Raw genomic sequence first — 12,806 nt, forward strand, 5'->3', positions numbered from 1 at the left:
AGGGCCGCGCCGGGGCTCGCTGCCATCCCGCGGCAATCCCGGGGCTCCCCCTTCTCCCCCTGTCCCCGCCGCACCTTTCCAGCTGAGGCGCAGGTTCCACTCGTAGAAGAAGATGAGTTTCCCCTTGCGGCTGTTGCAGGACGCCTCGCCCTCCACGTGTTTGAGGTCGCCGATCTCGCACCGCCCGGCCTCGCCCTCCACCACCAGCCCCTCCAGCACCTCCTTCAGCTTCCTCTTGGACCAGCTGGTCGCGTCCCGCTCCGTCCTGCCCCGGCAGTGAGGGAGCGGCGGGGCCGGGGGTCAGCGCCGCCCGCCTTCGCCCCCCCCCCCCACCTCACACACTGCCCGCCGCTCCTTCCCCGCATCCCGCCCCGTTCCCGCCGCATCCCGGCCCTCACCAGTGCCAGTTGTTCACGTTGGTGGCGTCCGCCCGCTCCTCCACGATCCAGCGGGGATCCCCCTGGCCCCACTTGGCCATGGCGGCTCCGGCCGCTTCCGCCGCCGCCGCCACCGCCAGAAGGTGCCAGAAACTTCCCCGCCCCGCCGGGGGAGGAGGAGGAGGAGGAGGAGGAGGAAGGAGAGGCTGCACCGCCCTCCCCGCGCTGAGGGAGGAGGGACCGCGAACCGCAACGCGCCGAGCCGAGCGCTGGGTCTCACCCGCTGCTTCTCCGCTCGGGAAACGCCGCTCCCCAAGGGGCTGGTCCCGGCTCCAGAGGGAAGGCACCGCCGCCTTAACTGGAAAACAGGGAGAAAAATGTCAAATAAATGGGGTAAACGGCCTCTTGGTTTTCAACCAGCAACCGCGGCGCGGAGTTCGGTGCCAGAGGACAGAAGATGGATGTCTGAGAAGCGCTTGGGAATCGGGTTTTATTGTTCCAGGCCATTTGAAAAACCAAATCCACCGTGAGGCAGCGCTGCTGCTGGGGGAGCAGCGCCGCGGTACCGCACCGCAACACTCCCGCGAACTGCTTGTTCTCTTATAGCAGCAGTAGCAGAATTGAAATCTGGAGAGCGTCCCCGTATTGCTGCTCGTTTAATTCTGCCCTGTCATTGTGCTTTTCTTCATCGAGTGTCCTTGTTATAAAGAGATGTCGTAGTCGGGCTCATCTTCGGACTCATCATCTTCAGGCTCTTCGTCTGCGTCCAGAATCACTGCCACTTCTGAAAATTTTACGCCTTTCAGTTCTTTCTCAGGGGCAGGTGACGGGGTGTGAGGAGGGGATTTCTGGGTTGTGTCTGTCAGAAAGGAATCCTGCAAGAAAAAAATGCAGTGCGGGTGAGGCAGAAATTTCTACTAAAAATGGCAATGTGGAAGACTCCGAAGCAGTAGAAGTTGTAGAATTTATATTTTCTGTTTGTGAAGTTTGCAAACAAAGCATTGCTTTTAAGGTGGGAAGTTTTGGGAGCAGCACACAAGAACCCTTTACTGTGCACATTCCATAGCAGGCAGAAGAGAGTCATAATTTCTGGATGACAAGTCCTCCTCCTCCTCCTCCTCCTCCTCAGGGACAACAGTCCCTCCTCTAAGATTTTTATAGAATCACAGAATGGTTTGGGTTGGAAAGGACCCTAAAAGATCATCCAGTCCCACCCCCCTGCCCTGGGCAGGGGCAGCTTCCACTACCCCAGGTTGCTCCAAGCCCCCCGGCCCTGAACATTTCCAGGGATTACTTCACAAAAAATTATTTTCTTTTCAGTTCCGTGACAGGTTTAACTTTGTCAATAATTCCTTCAGTGATTTGATGACTGACAATAAAATACCTTTCACTCCACGCTTTGCAATCAGAAAGCTCATTACCTGTTTTGTTGTGAATGCCACAGCAGGCAGGGCCTCTGCGTTTCCAAGTTCAGCAGCTTTTTCAGATGCTGCTTCGTCCTCGTGTTCACTGTTGTAATCTCGCAGTATTGTCTCAAGGTAATTGTCTTTTTCAGGGCCCTGAATTTCATCTTTGTCAGCGTCACCTCCTCTGGTGCTATACACGTTGTCAAATGATATTATCTCGCTTCTCCTGGAAGAGAGTTAAGAGAATTCATAGCGCAAAAATCTCAGCCCTCTCTGAGAGCAGCATGTGCAGTGATCTCAAAATTAGTGGTATTATATCCAAGGGAATAAATGTTAAGTAGCTTCTTGTATCCTGAAGGTTCTTTTCTGCACAAGGATTAACAATTTGCTAAAGAGTAAGTAGGAATTTGCCCATGTAATTTTTGATGCAAGATTAAAAGGTATTAGCTTCAAGTGTAGAGATGTTTAACTTACCATTATAAGGGTTCTTAAAACCTGACCTACATACTAACGAAAGATCCAAGGAAAATCCTGTGGTACCAGAATATACTAGAATCACACACTTTTTAATGCTATTTTTAATAAATGTGTGATAGCAGCATTCTACTTACCCATTATTCATGTGCTCTAGTTTCTCTAAGCTTTTCAGGCTTCCATTTTTGTCCATTGCCCACGGGTTATCAATGCCCTCCATACTTGCAGCTTGCTCCTTAACCAAACGCTGCTGCCCATGCTTCCTGAAAATGATAAATACATCAAAATAAGATTATTAATTCTTTTAGAATATTGGCTTCACGGTTGTTTTAGAAACAGAAGACGAATTATTTGTGTCATAAGTTTAATGCACAATATTTACATTTGTTATTATTCTGGGGATTTGTTTAGAATATTTCCTGGTTTTCCATAATGGTAGTAGGGTAAATATTTGTTGCCCTCTTGGAAATGTAATTGTTTTCCTCTGCTGTGTGGCCCTGCTGCCACTGAATTTAAGCAGCAAAAACCTCCCTTGATTTGGGGAATTGTGGGGTTAGAGGAGACCCACGTGGGTGTGTTACAGCTACTTGTGCCTCCCTTCACAGCTACACTTTCTGCTGTCCACATTTCTCTGCTTTAAAACTATTTGTTTCTGCTGTTGCCGTGTGACCAACACAAGAAAAAAACAGCTTTGAATTACCTGTGGTGTGTTTAACATCTACACACCAGGCACTGTGACTCACAGCAAATCTCGGGCAGCGCTCCGCGCAAGTATCAACAGTTTACGGGACAGCTTTTTCCAGCTGACACTTAAATAAACTGGTGAGCTGTAAATCCAAACTACAGTGTTAGAACAGAGCTCTGTGTACCTTTTCCTCCTCACACCCAGGCCCACATACACCAGGAAGGCGATGAAGGTGCAGGCCAGGAGGACGCTGAGCACGATGGCTGCGACGAGCTCCGGGCTGGCCGAGGCCGCCGGAGGCTCCTCGATGGCAGCGGTGACGGAGGTGGAAAACACCTTCTCCAGCTCTGCCTCGATGTTTCCTGACTGCTCCTTGAGTTTCCTGAAGAGGAGAAGGTTAAATGTGGTTTACCAGAGCTTCTTTCTGGCTTGAGGAGCAGCGAGGAGAAGAACAAAATATCCCTCCTTGGTCCGCCGAGATCTTTTCCGAAAATTCGGACTTGCCGTGGCTTTCGTTCAGGAAAGCCTCTGTTCTCTAAGCTACCAGCCCTGCTGCTTGCGACCTAAAATGCTGCAAAGCTTGGACAATTGAACTTGAGAGATCAGTAAATCCTCTAAACCCACATCACTGTCATGTTATGAAACAAATGTAAAATACACCTTAAGAATAAATTTTTAATCAGCAATCTGCTGTCGTAAAGTCAATATATTTTAATTACTTTCTTTCTGCTTCAGCTTTTTTTTTTTTAACTTTTAAATCTCTTTTACACAATTAAACTGCCTTATTTGTGTTTTTTACAAACTCTGGAAATTACCTTTCAATAAATAACAAAAGCTTTCTGAATTCTAAACTATCCATTTAAGCCTTGAGCCAGATCCCAGCTAAACTGTTATTTGATCTAAAGCCATCCAGTCCAAGACCTTAATAACTTCCAGGGAAACAGAACCCATCTGCATAGCCCAGAGCCCCAGGAGCCAGACTGTGCCATACAGACCTTTTTACATCCTGTGCAGGTACTTCCTGGTGGGCCTCATCAAAAGCAATAATTTCTATGTGGGTTTCATCAATGCTGCTTCTTGTTTTTCTCTCTAATTCATTGGAATAAACATCAACAATGTATACATTCCATCCCAGTTTATCTTCCAGGACCCTGTCATCATATTAAGAAAACATTTTTAATTAACTGGGCAATGACAGATCCTTTTACTCTGGAAATTAAGTAAAGCAGTATTTAATACAACACTTTGCAGATATTGATATTCATAAAATTACCTTGGCAGGTATTTTAATCTAAGCATGTAAAGAAGATTATTATCAGCATAAGAATTAAGCTATTTGCCCAAAATTGTTGAGGGATTGAGTAGCACGGGGAAAAAAATGCCCAGTCAGTGATATCTATGGAGTATTACAAACCGTAAAGGTGGGGAGGAGGGAAATTCAGTCTCATAATTCTCATTATTTTCTCCTCCTTTTCCATACAGATTTTCATGCTGTATCACCTCCCTGTAGGCTGTCAGACCCCTCTCCCAGATGGACTCCAAAGCTGTCATTAGATATTATACCAGAAGAAGCTTCACAGTTTCAAAAATACCTTTTTACTTCGGCAATGTTTCTTTCAACAACATTGGTCTGCTGATTGAGCACCAGCACCACGATGTTGCTGCTGGAACTGGAATCAACAGTAACCTAGTAACGAAAGAATCACATAAAAGATTTTCTAAAACATCTGTTCCTCTCAGATTGATTTAAAAAAAAAAAAAAAACAACAAAACACAACCCACTAAACAACAACAAAGCCCCTCTGGTATAAAAGAATTGTCCTCCAAAATCAGCCTTGGTGCCAATGCATTTTTGTATGTCAGTGAAAATGGCAACCTCTTAATTGTAGTATGTAAATATCTATGTATCAGACAGACTTGGTGGTGGTAAGTGATTTTTTTTGCCATTACTAAACCTAACCCTTCTTGTGTTCGGAGTTTTGACTTGGGAGTAAATCAAGATTATCCATGGCAATATTCCTTACATTGACTGTTGTCCGGGCTGTGAGTCTTCTCGTGCCTTGGTCTGCAGCTTGGACTTCCAGATAAAATATTCCAGCCTTCCCTGCTACAGAAACTGTAAAAATCTCCCCTGTGTTTTCGTTGATGTCGAATTCATTTGTTTGGTGATTCACCAAGCTGTACAGCACGAGGCCGTTGTCTCCTGAGTCGGGATCCGTGGCCTGGGTTTGGAAGAGGCGATTTGTGAAACTCAGGTTTCACTGGGGAAGAAATCCAGCCCTTCCACGGGATTTCTGTCCCAGTGAAGGGCCCAGGGAATACTCCACCTGGACTGTGATGACGGGGTGCCTGTAGGGCACAGAGCTGGGGATGCGAGCGGAGTAGGAATCGCTCCCAAACACGGGCTCCTCGTTCACGTCCTGCACGGAGATCGTCAGCATGGCCACGTTCTCGGCAAACAGGCCTGGGACAGACACAAGGTAACAGCAACAAACACCCAGCAGAGCCCACATTTGCACCCTTGAGGGAGGGAAGGCTGCTGGCTTTGCTCTGCACAACCTCAGCGATTTCCATCTTTCACGTCAGGTTTTTCACTTGAAGGCAATCCCAACTCCTTTACGGGGTTGCAAACACAAAAGAGGGGTCCATTGTCCCCGATTTAAGTCGGAATGTCCCTCAAAGCAAAGAGTTACCTGAACGCTGGAACTCTGCAGCGGATGAGGTTTCTTCAAGCAGATGAGTTGCTTGAATTAAAAGCACATACTGAGGAACTTCCTCGTAGTTCAAATTAACTGCTGTCCTCAGCTCCCCACTCGTGGGATCCAATCTAAAATGGCCTGAAGAGGAAAAACGTGGAATTTTGCTGTTATGTAGCTACCATTTTTCCTGTATCCCTCCTACTCTTGTGTCTTAGTTGCTCTTGGGGTGTTTCCAGGGCTCCTCTGGTCTTAAGAACGTGAAATGCAACATTTCCACTGGCCCAGCAGCAAAGGCATCACAGCTGGGTTCCCATCCCTGAACAAACAGCTCTTAAACATGTAAAGGAACAACATATGTGAAAAACAGAATTGCAGCTTCTTGTTGCACAACTCATTTCTTTACATATTTCCAAGTTTTCAATTTTGGCTCCCTCAGTCTTAAATTTTCCTAATTTAAGACTACAACTCCCTCCCATCTTTTAGCAAGTTACCACCCTCTCCATAGCCAAAAATCAATGAAGTCAATGCTGAAAAGCTCTGAAAGAAATTCTGTGTGCTTCCATTCCTTTAAAAAAGACACAAATTTTTATCCATGCTCTCCATCTCCTCCTTTACATCCATCTGCTACACAAAAGACAGGCTGTTATGTTCTCTAGGCTATTTCAACCCAGAAGGGAAATCCTACTCACCTTTTTCATTGCCAGACACAACACTATAATCAATCAGTGCTCCTGACGCTTCCACCACAGAGAGAGCGTAAATTAGATAATCCACGCCTGTGTTTTCCGGAACGGAAATGCTAATGCAGGAAATAAAGGAGAAACAGGAATGTTAAACTTCCCATCAGTTGTTGCAGGGGCAGACCCTGAAATTTAACTCCCTGTGGAAAATCCTGCCCACTCCCCTCCAGTTCTTTGCTGGAGCTGCCTGACTTTCAGAGAGCAGTGCAACAAGCCCTGCTTTTCTATCAGATGTTGGTTTATCCTTGAGGAAAGCCTAAGGAAAAATATTTTATGGTGTGCAAGAGGAAAAGGGTATTAGACAAGCTGCAAAATAAAGAGGGAAGACGTGACGCCTCAAATCACGTTCACAGAACCCCCAGAAGAGCAGAATTTCCTAAATATTTTATTTTAAAAAAACCCAAACAAACAAAAAACCAACCAAACAAACAAAAAAAACCCACAACACCAAAAAAAAACCAAAAAACCCCAAAATTAAACACCTGATGTTCTTTCATCTGCATGGAAAAATATGAAACTGAGCTTCAACTTTACTATGTTTTGCTCTGCCTGGAGAACCCATATAGTGTGTGTATATATAAATATATATATATATATGTTATATAATGTGAAAGCCTCACCTGATTTCACTCCTGTTAAACTGAGGCACGAACGGCCGGTTGTCAAACACGTTCAGGGTAATCAGAGCAGTGTCATTTAAAGGAGGGGAGCCTTTGTCCTTGGCCATCACCGTTAAGTGGATCTCTCCAGACCTCGACAGGTTTCCAGTTGTGATGATTTTCCCCTGGCTGGGGTTCTCCAGCAGGAAGAAGGGGCTCAGGTTTGGATCCGGGGGGATGAAGTACTCAATGAGGCCGTTCTGCCCCTGCCAGGAGAGGAACCACAACTCCATGGAATTGGGAATGTATTTGGAAAGGCAGGAGAAACAGTGAAAGGAGAATTTCCAAAACGTCTAAATATCTCCAGTGAAAGGACTTTGAAAATAGTGTTTGGGTTTTTTTTTGAAGAATGAAAACCTGGGGTCAGTTATGATAGGATGGGTGGAATTAAAAAAAAAAAAAACAACCACAAGGCAGAAGAAAATTCACAAAAAATTGGCCAGTCACACAGGGAAAACATGCAAAAAAAAGGTCTCTAATGAAAGTAAGTGTAGAGGGGGACAGTCAGAGTAGTGAGAGTGGCACAGGACCAGGCAGAAGGAGGAATTTCATTCGGCTCTCAATGCACAGCTCACACAGTCCAGCAATTTTCTAAAGCAATTTCACTTCTTATCCAAAAATCGTTGAAAAGGGTGATTAAAAAAAGGGGCTGGTGGATCATTTGCAGCAGTGTGCCACAGCTGCAGCTGTTCTAACCAAAATTACACGTGAGGAAATAGGAAGGCACCCGCTCCACCTATTTTGTTGTCACTTCTAGAGGCTTCACCCTTTAAATGATATAATTACTGGTGATGTTGTCATGGGGATCTGTGGGACTACTGGCAGTCCCTGCCAGTGCCTGGATATCCTGCTTGATGGGTGCAGTACAGAGGTATCAAACAAAATGACAGGAAAAAAATGGGGATGCAGGGAATTAATGGTACTCAAACCAACATGTGATGTTTGGATTTTACAGAATCATCTACTTCAGAAGTTCAGATTACTTCAGAGACACTAAATTGCTTCAGTCCTTGTGTGCTTCTGAAGCCTGGTCCATATAAAAAGGGGGGAAAACTAAAGGAAATATAGCTGAGGAAACATGTCCAAAGAGAGGGAGTCCACCAGTGTCAAGGCAGAAGCATCAAAAGCCCTAATTCCCAGTTCCCAGTGCTGTTGGAGCTCCCTACATTTACTATCTCGTGCCTAAAGGACAGAGAAAGATCTCCCTGGGGTGCAGTGTCAGAACCAAAGAGGAGGAGTTACCTGATCCCTGTCGGTGGCACTCACAGTTATGACATGAGCACCTACAGGATTGAGCATGTTGATGGAAGCAGAGTAGGAATCCTGAGCGAACACTGGAGCATTATCGTTCACATCAATCACCAGCACGGCCACTGAAGTAGTTGCCTAGAAAACAAAATGGTTTGGTGCATTTTAAAGTGTTTAGGATGTCTTATTTTTTTCTTACTTGCAGAAGAAGTGTAAGTCAGGGTTTGAAAAGGCAGCAAACAATTCAGGGTTGAAACCCTCCCGTGCATAATTTTGAAGTATTTCCCATAATTAAATTATGCTGCTACCCAGTGGGGTCAAAGGTTGGAGCAGTCTGCCTGTAAACATCATTAGGTGACTCATTTATTCCACACAATAAATGTCTCAGATAGAGCTCCCTCCCACTGGTTCAAAATCCACTCCTCAGAGTCACAGTTCATTACAGGAATGGCCTTTTACCTGATGGAAAGGGGCAGATTTATTGTTGATTGCAGTCACTGTAAGGTTGTATTTGCTCATGGTTTCATAGTCTGGAGAGTTCTTTATCTTAATGATGCCCTCTATTTCATCTATTTCGAATATATTTTCTCCACCATCTGAGACAGATTTAAAGAAGCATCATCAATTAATACATTTTAGAAGCACATAATTAACTAGACTCTTAAATTATACTTCTACTGGTTTTGGCCATAAAGTCTCACATATTGACATGAAGTCTGACACATACTGAAAATAAAAGATTAAAAACATATTGAAAATAAAAGACTAAAACCATATAAACTCTATTCCCACTGCTCTTGATGGTCCTTCCAACAAACCCAACTATTTCAGCTCTGGTCTAAAAGGAGCCTGAATTTCCATCTGTGTTGGGTTCTACAAGGCAGGGATGGATGAGTGGATGAGGCCCTAGATCCTTATCCCTTATTCAAGCAAACAGTGACAGAATTCCTTGTTACCTGTAAGTTTATAGAGAACAAAGGCATTGTCTCCTGTGTCTCTGTCTGTTGCTGTGACTTTTCCCACTACGAATCCCACGGGCACGTTTTCATTTACACCGAATTCGGCCACTGGCTCAAAGACAGGTGGCCAGTCATTAACATCAGTGATCTTTATGACAACTGTGCAGTAACCTCTCTTCTTCTCAGGGATTCCATCATCTTCAGCGTATACCACAACCTGCAAGTTATTGGTGATGGCAGATCATACATACTTGCATAAGGATTAAAAAAAATACCTTGGTGAATTTTAATGCTTTGGAATATTCTTAGAAAGGTAAAGTCCAATTCTGAACAGCAAATTCAGCAATGTTTTTGCTTGAAGCAAAATAAGATCATAAATATCCAGCAGTGGCAACAACAATAAAGAAGATGAACTGAGAATCACATCTGCAAGGTCTCAGTGCAGCCCACATTCAAGCAGACAGCACTGAATACATGAGCTGTCACTGGGAAATTAGTTATTCATGTGCTGGAGTGTTTGTAGGGCAGGTGAACAATGAGCTGTGCTTGAATTTCATTAGAGATGAAAGGCAGTGGCTTGTTTTGATAAAGCCTCACATCTTGAGATTGCTGATGTTCTAAACCAGTGCAGAAAATGCTCAAGCAACATCAAGGCAAACAAAAACACAAGTGCCACCTGTGGCCCAAGAGAAAGACAAAGAGTTCTGAATAAAACAAGACTGAAGGAATCCAAAGCCAACCTGATACTCGGTAGGTTCCTCTTCATAATCAAAGGTGGTATTGGAATACAGGACTCCGGTTGTTTCATTTATCCTGAATTTTAGCCCGTGTCCATTAAGAATGCCATACGTTAGGAGCCCATTTCTGCCTGTATCATTGTCCTGAGCTTTCAGCTGGACAATCTGAGTAGCTGCCAAATTCTGTGGATGAAGAAAGATTGGAGCTGTCAGAGACTGGTTTGCTGCAGTTCCTTGGATTATGTGAGGGGGGGAAAGCAACAGATTCTGCACACACTTACAGTAGGATGGACATTTTAAGGTCAAAATTATGCAACTCATTCAGCAGAGTGAGAGCCTCTTGTTTTCTCTCATTTACAGAAAATAACTATTTTACTGTCCTTGTGTCTCTACCTCTTGCAGCAACCCTCAGGAAGAAAAATCTCAACCAAATCTAAACCTCGAGCATCTGACTCGCTGTTATTTCTGTTCAACATCCTCTACTCCCAGGAAACTCAGGGGATGTTCTCAACTTCAGAATCACATTTCTTTCTGAACACTATTTGGCTAATAGTTACTCTTATCCAAAGAAATAATACAGTTCTTCCTCTTTAACAATGTTATTTGCAGCAAGACTGACAGAAGAAATCAGTGGTTGTTTCACTTGCACAGCCATTTGAGACCTGGAGTTATTTGATCCAAGTGTGTAAATATTTCACATGGAAATCAATTTTTTAAGGTTGGGAAATGTGATTCCAGCTCCCCTCCATTAAACTCACTGGGAACATTACAAAGAGGTGTAATAACTGAACTTGAATTTGACCCAGTGGTAGAAATGGGTTACATTTTAAATCAGTTGTGGCTGTTAGAGAGAACATGTGGCATCAGCTGGGGATCTCAAAGGCAAGGTGTGTGTTATGTAAAATATTAACATGATCACTGGGCTTCTTTTTATGAAAGCAGCCAGCAGATTAAAGCATGAAAGGTGTTGCTGGAAAACTGAAGAGTGAAATGTTGAGCTGGCTGCTTTCGCATAATTAAATGCTGTGGCTTCTTTCGCAGACTACCAATGTCTGAGAATCTGACTGAAGCCTGGCTGGTTTTCTGCTGCTGATCACTGTGTGTCAGCAAGAATCACAACAGATTGTGCATGAGCAGGAGGAGAAATACTGCTAAAGTAGACTTTTCCCTGCTATTTCTCTGTGTGAAGCTCCCTTACCAAAGGCTGAGTGAGTCTCTGCCCAGCACATCCACCAGGTTTTAAATGCACTCCAATATCCTCTTTTTATAAATATGCAAAATGGAGTGGCAGTTCTTCCTTTGTGGAACCCCTTCTTTTATTAAAAGGTTCACTTTTCCTTTGATATGTCCACACTTTTAGCCCATTCTCTTTGTTTGTTGGGATTTTCAGCTCGAAATCCACCTCAAAATATCCCCATGGTAGAACGAAGGGCCAACCCGCCCAGTTCCAGCCGGTTTACTTTTATTCTCGTTAAAATATTAGATATAAATCTTCAACAGGTGATGCAGTTTGGATGGCACTTTCTTACCTCTGGCAATGTTGCTTCCAGCAGAGAGGATGGGAAAACAGGAGGGAAATCATTTTCATCAATAACTTCCACCTTCACTGGGACTTCATTAAAAACGGCAGCATCAGTCGAGTCCGTTGCTCGTACAGTGAAAGTTACTGGAAAATCTTCCAGTTTCAAATTCTTTGTTGTTCTTATGATACCAGTGGATGAATGGATCATGAAGTACCCTGTTTAAAAAAAACAGGGTATTTCATGATCCATGAAAAAAAAAAACAACCCAGAAATTATTCTGTTTATAAATGTATTAGCTGAAACTGAAGATATAAATGCTTCAATGCAAACAATGTGTTTTTATAGGAGTATTATATGTTACAGTATTCTTCAAAGAACAAAATGAAATTCAACATTTTTATGAGGTTTATAAAAATGTCAGACCTATCTGGGGCTGTAATTGACAAAAAGAAACAATTTTGAAGGTTAGATGGAAACCAAAAGGGAGACAATTCACTCCACCGCTCTCCACTCAGGTTTCCACCTTCCTGTGAAACAGTCCCTGTTTCAGTTAGAAATTATTATATTTTTAGATAGAGATACAAATATCTCCTCTGAAGTCCTGTTCTTACTGGAGATGTGGAATTCTGCAACTAACTGTCTGTCTTTGATGCTGCAATAAAATCAGCTCTATATTTAGTAAAAACAGACACGTGGCAAAGCACCGATCCACTTGACCCGACATAAACTTCATCTACACCCTCACATCTGTTAAGAAAACATTGCTGAGTTAGTTTTTTCTACCAGAAGTCTTTATGCTTTAGGGTGTTTCTGCTCCAGCCACTGTAACTTTACTCCTGATCAGGTGCCACCTGTAGCAGGCAAAGTGTAGGGGTGGTGGTGGCCAGGGATGTGGGACAGAAATTCAATCACGTGCCCACACCTGGTGCAGATCAAATCCATCTATGTGGCTGTGACACCTCCAGCGTTCATGCCCGCAGAACTGAGATGAGGGCAAAAGGAGAGGAGAGAAGAAACACCCTCAAAAGCTCGGTGCTGTTTGTTTAACTCCACATCAAGAGCTCACCCTGGTCATCCCCAGAGACGATGGCGTAGCTCACAGGGGCGCTGTGCAACGCACTGATCTGCACCACGAAGGTGTCTGGCGGCGCCTTCTCGCTCAGAGGGGAGGGATGATAAGATGCCTCCGAGAACACCGGCAGGGACACGCCCACGGGGACCACGGTGACTGCCACCTGCAGGGGAAAGGACACGGACACGGGGTAGGGGGGTGTTTGCAGCTCCAGCAGACTCTCCTGC

General features: G+C 44.3%; 2 protein-coding genes across 2 annotated transcripts in view; both read right to left on the minus strand.

Annotated features, from left to right (window-relative positions):
- Nucleotides 1–562, minus strand: part of LOC114068257 (activator of 90 kDa heat shock protein ATPase homolog 2-like) — a 9,041-nt gene extending 8,479 nt beyond the window's left edge. The window contains exons 1-2 of the mRNA XM_027904223.1: nucleotides 399–562; nucleotides 75–265 (exon numbers count right to left, since the gene is read on the minus strand). Coding sequence (XP_027760024.1) covers nucleotides 75–265; nucleotides 399–478 — 271 coding nt within the window. The 5' untranslated portion in view covers nucleotides 479–562. The remainder of the gene's footprint in view (nucleotides 1–74; nucleotides 266–398) is intronic.
- A 516-nt stretch (nucleotides 563–1,078) lies between these two features.
- LOC114068264 (protocadherin Fat 4-like) overlaps nucleotides 1,079–12,806 on the minus strand; it is a 34,511-nt gene continuing 22,783 nt past the window's right edge. Inside the window, exons 28-44 of the mRNA XM_027904246.1 lie at nucleotides 12,574–12,742; nucleotides 11,514–11,722; nucleotides 9,988–10,167; nucleotides 9,245–9,464; nucleotides 8,748–8,884; nucleotides 8,283–8,426; nucleotides 7,002–7,246; nucleotides 6,331–6,440; nucleotides 5,636–5,779; nucleotides 5,270–5,406; nucleotides 4,967–5,164; nucleotides 4,535–4,629; nucleotides 3,938–4,093; nucleotides 3,127–3,324; nucleotides 2,395–2,520; nucleotides 1,799–2,009; nucleotides 1,079–1,252 (exon numbers count right to left, since the gene is read on the minus strand). Coding sequence (XP_027760047.1) covers nucleotides 1,079–1,252; nucleotides 1,799–2,009; nucleotides 2,395–2,520; nucleotides 3,127–3,324; nucleotides 3,938–4,093; nucleotides 4,535–4,629; nucleotides 4,967–5,164; nucleotides 5,270–5,406; nucleotides 5,636–5,779; nucleotides 6,331–6,440; nucleotides 7,002–7,246; nucleotides 8,283–8,426; nucleotides 8,748–8,884; nucleotides 9,245–9,464; nucleotides 9,988–10,167; nucleotides 11,514–11,722; nucleotides 12,574–12,742 — 2,853 coding nt within the window. The remainder of the gene's footprint in view (nucleotides 1,253–1,798; nucleotides 2,010–2,394; nucleotides 2,521–3,126; nucleotides 3,325–3,937; nucleotides 4,094–4,534; nucleotides 4,630–4,966; nucleotides 5,165–5,269; nucleotides 5,407–5,635; nucleotides 5,780–6,330; nucleotides 6,441–7,001; nucleotides 7,247–8,282; nucleotides 8,427–8,747; nucleotides 8,885–9,244; nucleotides 9,465–9,987; nucleotides 10,168–11,513; nucleotides 11,723–12,573; nucleotides 12,743–12,806) is intronic.

The sequence above is a fragment of the Empidonax traillii genome, unplaced genomic scaffold, assembly GCF_003031625.1.
Source record: "Empidonax traillii isolate 1590-97213 ecotype Southwest subspecies unplaced genomic scaffold, ASM303162v1 scaffold1023:size207325, whole genome shotgun sequence".
NCBI classification, from domain to species: domain Eukaryota; kingdom Metazoa; phylum Chordata; class Aves; order Passeriformes; family Tyrannidae; genus Empidonax; species Empidonax traillii.